Consider the following 15,708-nt stretch of genomic DNA (forward strand, 5'->3'; position numbering starts at 1 on the left):
CAGACACTAATTTCAAGATTTTATCCCTTTACAAAACTGCATTGAATGTATCAATTATAAAATAAAATATCTTAGCAGCATTTCTGTAAATGCATGCAAATGTAAGCAAAGCACTGCAATAAATATGGATTCTTTGGAAAAAAATAAAATAATTTGAGATGTTAATGGCTTGTTGTTCCAGTGTAATGGTCCTACAATGTGAAATCAATGGAATCATTGGTATAAACAGAACTGATATTGAAGTAGCTACTGAGGTATAATGATAACAGGTAGATACTAAAACATAGAATGGTCATAAAGAGTGGAAATTTACAGAGCAAATGATTTGTATTCAGGTTATTATATAGTCTTCAAAAAGAGCAATATGAAATGACAAAGTCTTGCATCTCTCAGCAATGTAAATCATTGAACAGACTCAACAGTAAAAATCTATCACCATCCTATTGGTCACTGCTTTGTTTCGTGAAATGAAAAGGGGCCATGGATAAGATCCTGGTGTTGTCCTATCTTATGTTCAGCCGGATGCCAAAAGTAAGACCATGAATCTGAAAATAGTTTAAGTAGATGCCACAAATGAGCATTGACAAACTTCTGTCTTAGTTCAGTTTAGCTTTTGGCAAGTGTCAAACACTAATCATGTAAACAACCTGTATACATCCTCCTCCAAGGTCTAAAAGGGAAAAGTGATACCATAAACACAACATTCTCTCTAGTACTTTCTAGGTTTATTTTTGGTGGATGCTGCACTGCAAATAAAACCATGTTTTTTAGTCCCAATGTATAGTGTAAAGATCCAAAAGTGAGACTAGGACCAAGATCCTGTCTACAATCCCATTCTAGATTTTTGCAGATGCTACAAGTAAGACAGCACAGGCAACAAGTAAAGTTGCTATAATGAATTACTTTAAGATAAATCACATGGACGTGTCACAGAAATAGATTACCTTTTTATTATCCACAAGGGAGGTCTCTAAACAATACTAGATTTCAATTACACTTCTATTTGATCAGCTTCCAGAAAAAAGAATTCCAAGCATGATATGTAGGCTGAATTACAATAGCTCTTTATAGAAACATACTTCAATGGAATGTTTATAGACCACAATTATATAACCATGTTTTAGTTGATTAATTTCTGTATTATTCAAACTTTTTATAGTTTTGTTTCCCTACCAGAGAATGTTTCCCAGTCAAAAATTAATCATGATATCATTCAAAGTTTTCACTTTGAAAAGTCAAAAAATGATGAAAGATGAAATGATGGAAAATTCAATTTCCAATAATAAACTAAATGTGTAAAGTGAGTCAATAGCAGTAAAAGACCAGGAACAATAAATGAGTCTAGTCTATAAAGGTAAAATGTTTTAGAATGACAAGAAGTGAAGATGATTATTAAACATCAAAATAATAATCTCCCTTCCAACATTAATTATAAGTACACACATATCAAGGGACACATGTGTAACTTTTAATATTACCTATATTAACTTTCTGCAATTTACTCCCAAATTCTTTCCCTGACCATTTATTATAAAATATTACGTTACTTAAAGAATTTCCACCATCAATTAGAATTTGTGTGTAAAATAAAATTTTACTGGTAGCACATGGGGGCGTAAGTAAAAACTGGGATTCAACCATGAATTTATATAATTTTTATATTGGTCCCGGGTAAAAACAATATTGCTTTTGTCAGATTCCTAAATGACAGTGTCAATTCTTTAAATACAGAACTGTTATTACTGTTCTATTGTAATACTTATTTGTTTGACATAACACATTTGAAATAATTTACAGAAACCTGGACTGTAATTGTGCAATATTTTGCCAATGACTGTCTGTCTACCATGAAATTTACATCAGATGTCATCGATCAAAAGTTGCAATACATGTCATATTGCATTAGAATAATTCACCAAACTTACCTAACCCATTTAACTTTTTGTGGTTATGTGCAACTTTGACCTCTTCATATGGTCGGAGGTTATCATCAGAATGGAAGTCCTCCTCGTCAGAAGAACTATAGGACATACTGCCATTTGTATTTTTGATGTGACTTCGTCGATGTTTTGATTTGTGATAATTATAGTTTCCATCCATTGTAGGATGTTTAGTCATCGTGTTCTGTCATAATCTCATCATCTTCTGTCCATTTTCTGAAGAAGAAAAAAGTTTTGAATCTCAATTAAATGACAGACCTACATCATCAATTTATTTCTATAACTTATGAAGAAGATGAATTCAGCGTTGCTTAACATTATGGTATTGGTATCCTTCAGATCCTAAATGAATAACTAGAGGCTTCTTTCCTAAGAACAAAATGATAAACCTTCACTTATAAAGCCCAATAACCACTCTTTTGAACTTTAGTGAACTGTGTATTGAGGTCAGTAGGAGTTACCAGGACCAGTCAGTGGTTTTACAAGTTACATCTACCGGTACTTCTTTTCATTTAACTTTAAAAGCCATGTTGCATATCCAATGTTAACATTTTTTCTCAGTCACTCAGAAGATATTTTAATCCTGTATCACCAACAATGATCCAGAATGATAATTGTTTTATTTTTATGTTAAGAAGTCATGAAGACCATCTGACATTAGTACAAATCTTTAATTGGTACAAATACACAAAAGTACACAGGACCCTTTTCTAAAAACTCTTACATACAGCCTCTAGGAGTTTAATCTTGGCCATATTTCATAGTCAGTTAGAAAAACCTTCCCTGTTCAAAGCTGCAATCAAATTTTTTTCCCCATCAAACAGACAGCAATTGTGTACTACTCCTTTTGATGAAACATCAGACAAATGTGAAATCTCATCTCAATTCTTGTTAGATGCCAAAATCATCCTTAAAAGTACACGTTAAACTGAGGCAAACATATCTTTTAAATTTTTTATCTGAAACTTTAAAACTGTTTTTCACTTCAATCTGGAAAGATAAAAAAAAAAATCAAATCTGAACTTAAATAAACTTTGCATTCTTTTGTTTGGTAATTTAATATCCTAAAGGTATGAGGAGATCTGTAATATTAAGGAAAAAAGCAGAAACAGACGTTTCACATTATCACAGAAATACACAGCACTTCAAGCCTACAGAAATCTATTTTAATTTTCTTTATATATAAAACAAATGCAACACTAGAAATTGATGTAGAATAAACCCGGTCTGTGGAATTCAGAATTTCTTATTTCTTCAGGTGTATAATTATACATACATTCTATTTTAAATCAATTTTTATTTGAGCATATCAAAATCTGCAATGCTAATCAAATGTTAATGTCAAAGTCAGCATGCCAAATGATTATAAATGTTCAAAAATACTTCATAAAAAAGGTTTAATCTTATCAATTCATACTATTTTACAGCTCTCATTGAAAAATTACCTATCAGATTTTACAGTTTTTCATTTCATGTGAGGCAAGGTATCTAAATACTTGTGAATTATAACATCTAAGGTCTGATAATATCTCAGTCAAAAGCTTAGTTAAGAGCTTGTGTTAAATAGTTTTGCAAAAGCTAAACCTACTTTACTTTTTCATTATTGTTATTTGTAAAAAACAGTTTTTACAAACATTTCAGCCTTTTTACTTTTGATAATCATTGCAGTTCTAAATCCTGGCGCAACATTGGTGTGGAATTATGTGGAATTAGCTGTGGGCTATTTGTATATAAAAAGAAATTATCCTTACCAAAAGAAAAGAAAGCCTCATGACTAATATAAGGGTGTTCTTATGATTGTTTTAAAACCCAAAATTTACATTGTGAGCTGGTTTGTTAAAGTGGCCTTCCAGTTTTCTAAAAACAATTATTGACAGGCAGTGAGATACCCAGATAGAAATTGTTTGAATGTTGAAATATCATCCTAAAATATAAAAGAATTTGTAAATGATAACAACACTTTATAAATTTTTTGTGTCCGAATCGCTTTTCTGGATTTACCTTTATCAGGAACTTTCAAACCCCAAAAAATTCTATATGACCAAAAGATACCTAAAATAATAGCCAAAATTTTGCCTGTGGGAATAAATGAAACAATTAGTTGGGAAAAAATCCATTTAAAATAGTATGATCTTATTTATCTTCATAAACCTTCCTTTGCATTAGAAAATGAATTTAAGGCATTAAAACTGTCATAGATTGTAGGCTCACCAAATAAAGAGCTGCGCCATGAGCACATGATACACCCGTTCCTTTACAATGAATAAAGTTCAATAACTCCTCAAGACCTCAACATCAAATCAGAAATTTATAAAAAAAAACTAAAAATAGCTTATTTCTATAGACATAAACCAGTCACCAAAGTTTCATGAAAACTGCTCAAAGCATTTTGAGTTATTTTCCGAAAACTAGAAAATCCCCCCCCCCCTTTTTTATGAATAAAATCGCATAACTCGGAAACATAAAATATATCGAAAGGGAGCTTACGTCAATAGATATAAACAATTCAGTTTCATGAAAATTAGTTAAAGCGTTTTTGAGTTATTGTCCGACATGCTGTAATAGACGGACAGATGGACAACGGTATACCATAATATGTCCTGTAAACGGACGTATAAAAAGACCAAATTGACAAAAAACAAAAACTTAATGCAGTATGTTACTGACTTAAGTGCCAGACTTTATAAGAATCAGGCATTTTAGAAAAATTTCAAAACATGGCCGAAAAAAAAACACCGACCTAATTAACCATCCTATTTTGAAGTTACCCTGATTCTGAGTTAAAAATGGTAGGTTTTTCGTTTCTACATGTCTGGTAATTCGAGAAATCTCTAGATAACTTTTGGTTAGAATGATAGCAAATTATGGAGTTAACTCCCCTTAATTTTTATTTTGTAGGGCATTTCAACCAAATTATATCTTTAATTACCAGAACAGGAAAAAGAAACGAAAATAAGAATGTTATTTTCGTGTACCATTATAAATTTTGAACATAAATCAATTTAAACTTGAGTGGGTTTTATTTGTCATGTTTTCACCACTGCCTGATTCTTAAGCAGATTGGCACTTAAAACTTATTCATTCAGTAATTATTATTGATTGTGCTTTGACTAAGGTTGCAACTGCATAAGGAAAAGCTGACCTTAGACGATTTTGATTGTTCTGTATTAATAGGACTCTTTTAGTTTCCATACTCTCAATCGGGTTTTATATTTAGGGCTTTCAACACTTTTGATCTTCAGCCTTACAATATGATAATTATTTCAGAAACCATGAACCAAAATCTCATCATATCAGGTAATTTTTTTCTTGACTTTCAACAGCAACGGAGTTCAGATACAACGTACCTTAAAGAAACTATCCAATGCACAATTTTTTTTCTTGCAAAGAACAAAGCGAGTAAGTAGTCTGTAAAACTTCAATCATCTATCAACACCAGAAAGTTATTACATATAGCTATAAAACCTAAATATCAAAGAATTACCATTGTTTGTACAAACATTAACATAATGAGTTAATTATATTCCACAGATAACCACATTACATTTTATGCATTCGTTTTCTTCAGTAAACCATAATATTTGTTCATTCATTATCCATGCTGGTGGATAAAGCTTCTTTTGATTGGTAACTTACAGTTAGTATGTTCTGACTATTAACTCATTTTTTCCCAAGGTTTATTAACTGCTTAAGATCATTAAATTAATCACCTGATTTTTTATGACTATCCTACATGTGTAACACAAATGTATAACATTGACTGTTTTCTTTCTCTAAATTTGGCTCAAATGCCACTTTTATATGTGCTCATACAATTCCATTGCAGTCAGTGCAAATGGCGGACTGAAAATGGGAGCACTAAGTCTTCCACTGGTAATGATAACTCTTTCTAGTAAAATGGGGGGACCTAATTGTCTTTTTGGAAAAGACTGCCTAATTGAAAACTTCTACAACAGTGATCATGATGTTAAAGAAACGCATTAAATTTTCAATAACTATTTGACATGAAATGGACCTGTTCTGCTTAAAATTATAAAAATATTTACATGACATCAAATGGTCAAGTAAATACTGTCACAATGTTCAGTGTAATGATTATTGCAATATTTTGACATTCAAGAACAAAAACAAATTTCATATGATCTTTGAACCTGGTTTGTTTATACATCAAAAGTGCAATGTATATAAAAACAGATTGCAAATACATGGTCTTTTGCATATGAACCCCATCATCATCCCTCGCCCCATATCAGATCCTCAGCTGGGCCTCGAGGTGATATGGGAGTCTCTGAATGATAACCAGGCCTGGTTATTGAAAAGGCCAAGTATATCATATCAGCAAAGGGAATCAAGGATCAGATTACATTTCTGTAGTAAGTCGCCCATCCCTTTAACAAAGCAACAATAGATTTCTGCAAACTGTTTTAGAATATTAATGAAAAATTTTCAAAATTACAAATGGAATTAAAGGATATATGTTTTTATCAATTTTCCATAGTATTATATCTTATATGAATTGCTTGATAAATACACACACTGATTATATAAAGAAAATTAAAACACAAAAAATCATTTTCAATCATAGTAACTGAATGCTAACTGACCTGAAGCAGGAATAAACCCAGATTATAATCCATGAAACAGAATACCTAATTTTTGTTACTCCATCATTTCTGTCACAAATATTAACTATTAATTGTCTTTTAACTGTTTTACCACAAGATAACCAAACAGTTATTTTTTCTACCCATAAAAATCAATTCCAATGTTTATATGGTTTGTTAATGCCAATAATACAAGCTTTGTAACATAACAGAAATGAACACGAACTATTTTGTAAAGAAAATGAAGTCAACATCCATCGTTCAATGTAAATAATCAGTTCCAATTTATTTATACTATTATGGAAGTATGAATGATCATTTCTTGGGTTGATCAATACACAGTGTAGATCGTAGAGCCAGTTTTTCTCTTTGTGTCACATTCTCCATAAACACTTGTTGAAGAATCTAATTTCACCAAGAAACAAATACAAAATGTAATTATTCCCAAGTACAGAGCTGCAGAATGGATATTACACTTAGATACAAGAGCAGAAAGGTCAAACCATTGAATATTATTTAATATCCTGTGTTCTTACAGTCTTTAATTTTCTCAAACCAAATGTTATTTGTAAAAACATCTGGCTGATGCAGTTATATTGCTATTAAATAGAAATCAGTACATTTTTAAGGCAACAATCATGGATTTTAAGTAACAAAACAATTATTATACAAATTCAGCTTAGTGACTGATGGCTCATAAAACACTGTTACTTAAAAAATATTTAAGACTTGTTATTCATCACTAAAAAAATGTTTATGAATAACATTACTTAATGTCATAAAAAAAGTCAAACCCAGAAAAAAAAAATTAATGAGAATGCTTCCATCAGACCAGATATGATGGACAGTTATTGATCAGGATTATCAATAGTCTCTATAGTTTATGAATAAAATCCAATTATTGGATGATTGTTTTATCTAGTGTGAACTGTGCCTGCTTAATGATTGACATTAAAATTAATTTAACAGTTTTGGTATTATGACTAATTTCTGATAATCAAGCCAAGGGGCAAAAAAAAATGCATTATCTAAGCTAGAACACTCCTGTCCAATGAAGAGAAAACACAGCAGATAAGGTTCAAACCAGAGCATATTAAATTCCTCTTTTGGGTTAATTTCCAATAATATGTCATTCACCTTAGACATGATGCATCATGTCAATTTCCATTTTTATAAAAAAAAAAATTTTTTAGGACACTATTTTAAAAGTTACCTTAAATGTTCAATTTCCTTCAGAACATTGTGAGACATGGGTGGGCAACTATCTGAGACCTGTTCCTAGCTGAATCACTGATAAGTACCAATGTACTTCTACAGTTTCCCCAACTATCCCAATATACCAGACAGGAACCCAGTTGAAGCTATGATTTATGTTGACTCTTTCTTTGATACACCCTAAGTACAGGCCATCTGGATTAAATCAAACCTTTAATAGTCAAATTAACTAGACAAATTGTTTGTTACAAATAGACAACTTCAAAGACCACCATAAATCAATGTTACAGTAAATTTCTTTATTCCAGGAAGGGGTAATATGTCTCTATCACACCTCATCATCTCTGTTTATATGTTTTCATAACAAATTATATCAATGTTTGTAAATGATTTTTGTTCTCATGATAGAAATGTCTTGATATTCTTTGAAAAATTAATTTGTACTCAGGATTTTAAAGTGAAATAAGAGCATGACAGATGATTCTATAATAGTGGCTGTCTGTATATCAAATCATTCAATGCAAAGATGACTCTATCTGCTGAATATTAAAGGATCTGTCTTCATAAAAAAATATAGAAGTGTGTCTATCAGTAGACCCTCCTTAAATATTGCTAATTATTTTCAAAATTTCAAAATATTTCCAATAGGCAACAATAATCAATGTTTAACCTTCTTGTGATTAATGCAGAGACAATTTTTAATCAAAAATTGAATAAAATCATTCAATTCTGAAATGTGTATCTGCTTAATATAAAATTATCTTTTCATGAAATACAGGAAAGTTTTCTTTTAGTTAGAACCCTCCCCCTTATCCCCCAACCCTGAATGCCTGATGCAAGAGTTGAAGACATAAAACAAAAATTATAAATAATGCATTCTGATCTAAATTTTAATTAATGCTTTTCATTATCAAATGGTTATTTGTTTGACTAGTTGAATGAAAGAGAAGTAATATTAAGTTAGAAGACAACAATCAGTTACTTTGCCTATTGATCTATACTATAAACTCGTGTCATCTTCTATTCTATTTACTGACTGAATTCCCATGATGCTTTGGAATCTAACTATGAACCAGAATCTGGAAATATTTACATCATTTTTGTAATTCCTTTTGGTTTATGAAAGTGAAAATAAAGACAATTCCAATTATTTAAGATGATTGTGAAAGCTGAAAGTAAAAGTGATAAGCTGGGGTACACTAAGGGATTTGTAAATATGCATTGTAGATCTAAACTTTTAGATTGCTTCTCCAATACCTATTCATAAAAAAAAACATAAAGGAATATTGCATATTATATAATGATTAAAACAGACCTTCGTTATATCATACAAGATTGAAAGTCAACATAAAAGCTGATAACAAAATATATTTCCCCAACATTTTGCTGTATATTTTGCTATCCAATCAATATCAATTATCCACATAAATTAGCCAATCAATGCTTGATTAGCAACAGGGATTCTCATTGGTGTACAGCAAATGGAATGTGACAGATAGTGACCAATAACGAAAGTTAGTCCATAGGGGCTTCCAGTAAATGTCACCATTTTTAACTTTTTGATTAGTGGTTCTCCAAGTATTTAGGAGGAAGATATGACCCGTGGGAGTGGTTGACGTGACAACCATAACACACAGCCAACCAAGCAGAATTTAATGACATGCTCCCATGACAATTATGCCTTAACTAAATGTGTGACCAAGAGGTCTATAATTCTTCTTTTAATTAAAAGTGCATTGAATGAAGTATTTTGACCTTTACTAAAAGTTCAATCATCTCAAAACCAGCACATTGAGTAACTTTTCTTTGCAATCCTCTGATTATACATCACTAATATTTCAATACAAAAAGTATGAGGACAATAATTATTTATGAAAAATATATTATATCTTGTTATTACAATGTAGTTCAATTGCAAAATATTTAAATTCATTAAGATCAGACAACATATGATACTAAATACCAATTTAAACAGAGATACCTGTAATCTTAAATTTGACCCTCTGATAAACTCTCACTAGAAGTTTCATGTTTTTCTTTTTTTCCTGGTAATAAGTATGACGTGTAGGGTGCAAATGAAAAGAAATGCCCCTGCTTGCATAAAACAATCTAAAGGGCCATAACTCATGAACGATAAAAGTGATGTTACTCAAATTCATACTTGATCTGAGTTTTGTGGTACCGGTAATAAGCATTGTGTATAAGTTTCATAACATTTGGTAGAGGCAAAGTTAAGTTAGAGAATGGAAACGAAAATTTCAGCAATTTTTCCGATTTGTAAAGGGGCATAACTCCTAAACAGTCAAAGTGATGTCACCAAAATTCAAACTTGATCTGTGTTTTGTAGTAAAAAGCATTGTGTTTAAGATTCATAACATTTGGTTGAGGCAAACTTAAGTAAGAGAACAGAAACAAAAAATTCAATAATTTTTCCATTTGTCCATTTGTAAAGGGCATAACTCTAGAACGGTAAAAGTGATGCCACCAAAATTCAAACTTGATCTGTGTTTTGTAGTAAAAGCATTGTGTATAAGATTCATAATATTTGGTTGAGGAAAACTTAAGTTAGAGAACTGAAACAAAAAATTCAGTAATTTTTCCATTTGTAAAGGGGCAATACTCATGAAAGGTAAAAGTGATGCCACCAAAATTCAAATTTGATTTGTGTTTTGTGGTAATAAGCATTGTGTATAAGTTTCATAACATTTAGTTGAGGCAAACTAAAGTTAGAGAACGGAAACAAATTTTGGGACGTACGGACAAGGGTAAAACTTAATGCCCTACGGCGGGGGCATAAAAATTAACTGACAGTGTAGGGGCCTAACATCAGGCAGTGATATCTTATTGTCTCCAAAAAAAATCTGAGGAATTAACTGATAACTTCTATGACGCTACGAAGCAAGCCACAGAAGCAGTATCCATGTCCTTATTTTCTCAGACAATATATTTGAAATAAGAGTACTATGTTATCTATTGGATCTATCTACAATAGACAGAAGAGGGACAGATTCAAACGTTACATCTAATGATTGACAAAGTGATCCCAGCAGACATCAAGTAAATGGCAGCCATATTGGATGTGAAGTAAGTAAAATTCTATTTAACTATTGGATAAAAAACAAATGGACAATGTCCTCACGGGTGTTGGAGACAAAATGATATTTCTGATAGATTAAACCTGACACTGTGTTATCTTGAGAGAAGATATTGACCAGGCCTCTTATAATGAACTGTAGAATCTGTTTTGCAAATTGAAAATGTATTATATCCAGCTAACATTATTTTGCTTACTCGAATATTAGAAAGACAGTTGTTGAAAAAGTTATTACTGAAATTAATTGATCAGCAATAGTACTGGGTTTTTTGTTTGTTCTACTTTATCAATAACTTATAAGACTGGGGCAATTAATGTGTCAGTGTCTGATCCTATCTCTCATAGCTTTTTTATCTATCTACATATTTTGTTGTTAATGTTTCAGATTTGCATGCATTTCCATTGGCATTCTCAGTTAAGATTTTTTTTTGTCTCATGTGCATTTAAATCTTGTCTGCCACATTAAATTCAAATATATCAATTTTGGTCAACTTGTTAAATTAAGATCTTTTGTCATCTCAGAAAAATTCTAATCTTTTGTCATCTCGGGTAAGTTCAAATCTTTTGTCATCTCAGGTAAATTCAGATTTGCTGTCTTCTCGAGTGAATTCAGATTTTTTAATGACTATTTTCCACTCTCATCATAACTGACTGTTCCCTCAGAGAACAGTTTAAATTACTTTTCCTTCTATTAAGTGCGTTGGTGTTCATTGTTTTTTTTTTAAACAAAGTCATTAGTAGAGAAACATGATGAATCTTACACATAAAGTGATAAAGGCTCCATTTCCTTGGTAAAGACTGGACCATTAACATGTAGTTATGTAACAATAAGATGCATGTAGTCTTCTCAGGCAATACAAACACTTCTCTTGTGAAAGTCATTATTTGTCTGTTATGTAATACTCCATAGTATTTTCTCATACTGTCCATCAGGAATATTTTCTTTTTGTAATTATTTTCTTGTTGCATTATTTTATGTAGTATGTTGGCAAAACCACACATTTTTTCAGAAAATGTGCCACAAGAAATAAATTTTTAGAAATAATGAGAAGAGTTGTGAAAAAAATATAGAAATAGTCCTCGCCATTTTTTTATAATCCACTGATGATTAACCATGATTATATAGCTCATTTATTTATTCAAAACATGTTACTAGAAACTTTAGAATTTACCAGGTTCAACAACATGTTACTACAATGAAATCTGAAGATATCAGTAAAGATTTTGAATCATATAAGATAGTGTAAGAGGGTACAAACTAAGAAAATAGAAATACTAAAAGAGTATACAAAGTCTTTGACATGAAAACAAACTGATAAGTCTGATGTCTGACTTTTGACAGCAAAACAAACGCAGCAAAGTCAGGTCTGTCAATGTTCAAACTTCTGATAATAAAGGGTGAAGATTGTCTGTCAATGACCAACATGTAAGACTAGTGATACAAGTCTAACTGTCTAACAGTCTTATTATTTAGCAAGCTCACTTAATAACACCACATGAAAACAACCAGGGATCGTACTTAAGAGTCATCTACCATACATATTTTTTTGAATATCATAAATGAATGTGTCTTGTAGAAATATCCATGTTGAACTACAGATTGGCTGGTATCTTCAAACAAAAAAAACCTGAATTATAGGTTTTTTATGCACCAGGTTCCTCAAGCTGAGTCTTTAAAAGATTTAATGTGAGAATTTGAAGCCTACAGGAACATATAAATTGATTAACAAGGTAATTTGACATCTGTTTCTATCAGCTGTATATATACCTGTCTTCTGGGAGGTGTTACATTTTGGATACTTAAGTAAACTTCATGTACATCTGTATGGAATATAGTCTGCAGGGATTGACTTTTATGTATACAGCATGGAGAGTATGAAAGGTCAAATCAGGACATGGGTAGAGGAATATGCAACAAGATGCCTTGAATTCTGCCACATATGTACAAATGTTGAAATATCTATTTTGTATGTGTTTGCAGTTCTAATAGAATAAAATCAAAGCTTATACCATAGTGATAGAAATTTTTTATCCCTTCACATGCTGTAAGCTATAAAAATGCCCGGGCATGAAAAAATGTATAATAATTCAAAAGAGAAAGCATTTACAGCCTTATTTATGCTAAAAACGACAAATGAAAATCAAAAAATGCAGACAGCAACCAACAACAATCACTGAATAAACTGCATTGTAGCACATCACATTTAATCTCTGTCCATAAAATATCAAACAAACTATTTCATACACAACTTAGGGTTTCCCTGAAATCAGTGGCATTGCCAGCTTCCTTAATTACATAATATCATTGAAGTATATAGCACCCTACAGTTTATATTTGAGCTATGATATCTGACATCCTTTGATCTGTATAAATATGTAAAGAGATATAGATGTGTTATGATAATGTAACAACAATCCTCACACCTCTGCAGGTCTCTCTATGTAACATATATATAGTTAAATCTACTTTGGTTTATAAATTTCTGCAATATGTGGTAAATCATATCAACTTCTGTGTTGTTAAGAAGCCACAAGCTAAAAATAATTAAAAAAAACTCTGAATTCTGAGTGTCTACTGATAGTGTGGCTAATGCATCTTTTCTGACTTTCCACCCTTATGTAACATGTATGTATATAGCAAATGTTGCAAAAAATTTCCTATCCTGAAATATTTGCCAATTGATGTCAAACTACCAACAATCAATCAATTATTTATTCCACATTTATGACTTTCCTCCTCTCTACAATTATTTTATTGTATTATCTTGCCAAACATACATCACTGGTATTCTTGTTTGCCAAAACAAAATAAGTTCTCTTCTTTTTTTATTGTTTGGATCTTACATAACAGGACATGACTGCAGAATTAAAAGCACATGTTGAAGTACAGAGAAAGTTAAAACTTAACCCTTAAATTGTAAGAACCGACTTAAAAAGATGTATAAAAATGTTAGTGACTACTTTTAAAATCTGGTAAATGATTTCAAACATTTCTCCCTGACATTTTGCACCTTTACAAACAAATGCAAAAGTACTAAAGAATGAAAAATGACATTAACATTACTCCCTCTGCATGTCTTTAGATAGAAAGATTTCTGATTACACCATCATAATGTCTGAAGAATTGTGTCTTTCAAAACCTGTCTTATCACTTTCCTACACTGGGTTATTCCCATTAAAGATCAATCATCATCATATTTCTTACATCAGAATGGGGGATGTCAATTGCTTTCTAATGTATCTTTGTCTGGACTGTTGCCAAATTCTATGTTCTAAGTTCTCCCAACACAGACTGCAGCAAAACAATGATCTATATAACATATTCTTCAGAGACGTTCTCTATGTCTGTACATGGATAGTAGATAAAAAAAAATGATAAAGGCTAGAAAAATGTTTGACAGAAATCATTGTCAGGTTAACTGAGAGTCTACAATAAGCTTCTTCAAAATTGTTAAAACAATTGTTGCCTATTTGTACTTCAACCAAAAGAATTTGACATTTCACAATATGTTACATAGAGCAATAGTACTTGGTCCTATCGGAGTTATAAAAAGATTAGAAGGAAAAGTTTTGTCATGGGCTGAATTCAAAATGAAATTCAGCTGTAGTTAGAGTTGTCGTAGAAGTGGGTGGAATAAGTACCAATTCCAGTCTCATTCATTTGTCAGCTGGTTTTAAAAACCACTGCTTTAACTAGGATTCATATGCAATCAAATGGCTTGTCCTTCAAACTAATAAAGACTTTGAAATTGAGGTACTTTTTAATTCAACATGCAATTAAAACTGAGTTGAAATACCCAAGACTGCTATCAGTCATAATACTGAACAGTTACTTGACAGTGACAGATAAACTGTGGTCACAGTCATATTCACAACCATATCATATCAACACAGGAAATAATGAATTATGGTAAACCAATACCCTTCCAACTGTGGTAAGAATTCTCTTCACAAACCTGCATGTAAAACATCTAGAATTTTGTTTATTTGTGGAACATTCTCTAGTATATATTTTACATATGTAAAAGGTTTTGTTCTTGTAATTGCTTTCAGCTGTCAAAACAAGAGATGAATTCAGCAAGTAGATGATTATTTCTTCTGAAGGTGAGAATGGTAAAGTTTAGATCATGTTTATTGTAATATGTACAATAACCTTCAGGTTTTCATTAGTGAAAAACATAGTTTAAACAATAAGTAGGTACTGGTTCCGTCCAGAAACAATCTGAAGCTGACAATAATGAGCTAAACTCTAGCTCAGGACCAGCTGACCATTGAAAAGATTTGTTAATTGGATAAAAGAAGGAATTACAGAAAATCAGAAAATTTAAAAGCCTTGAAAATTAGAAGGATGATCTGGACAAATATTTGGTGGATCTAAATGAGTGTTTAAAATATTATGCTTCAATCATCAATCTTAAAAATTGCCTGGATAAGGATGTCAAAAACAGAGTGGGTAGAAAATACAAAATGAAAGGAAATACAAAATAGTTTTAGAATCTAATTTTCTTTGAAAGATAAACTTAGATTATAGAAAATAAGAAAAATTATGTTCAATTTTTCAAAAGTCAGGAACTGCTGATAAATTTATCGAAAATGAAATTTCTGGCAACATAAACCCTACTAAGATTTTTTGTTTGATTGATTTTGATGAAAGCTAAGCTGGGAAATTCTGATAATAAATTTCTTCATAAGATTCCCAGCTGGTGTAAAAAGATCTTTTGGTACAAAATGCTTTAATACAAACACTCTAGTCTATTCTATCTACATCACTATCGTTAACTATCTTATTAATACAGAAGTTTTGATAAGGTCAATTCAGCAATATAAGCAAGGTCTATTGTTTGTCAAAAGGGAA

The 15,708-nt window shown here is 31.1% G+C and overlaps 1 protein-coding gene across 19 annotated transcripts in view; it reads right to left on the reverse strand.

The window, feature by feature from the left end:
- Positions 1 to 15,708, reverse strand: part of LOC127716125 (teneurin-m-like) — a 210,057-nt gene that overhangs the window by 117,676 nt on the left and 76,673 nt on the right. For 17 of the 19 annotated variants that reach the window (XR_007988771.1, XR_007988773.1, XM_052222216.1 and 14 more), the window contains one exon: positions 1,926 to 2,156. Coding sequence is in view for 17 of the 19 variants with exons in the window: in XM_052222216.1 (XP_052078176.1) it covers positions 1,926 to 2,118 (193 nt within the window). In the remaining 2 variants the exon portion in view is untranslated. Of the gene's footprint in view, positions 1 to 1,925; positions 2,157 to 6,544; positions 6,681 to 7,757; positions 7,809 to 15,708 lie in introns of those variants that run through there. The other 2 variants (XM_052222215.1, XM_052222214.1) reach the window with 2 other exon arrangements.

The sequence above is a fragment of the Mytilus californianus genome, unplaced genomic scaffold, assembly GCF_021869535.1.
Source record: "Mytilus californianus isolate M0D057914Y unplaced genomic scaffold, xbMytCali1.0.p SCAF_9, whole genome shotgun sequence".
Taxonomy (NCBI): domain Eukaryota; kingdom Metazoa; phylum Mollusca; class Bivalvia; order Mytilida; family Mytilidae; genus Mytilus; species Mytilus californianus.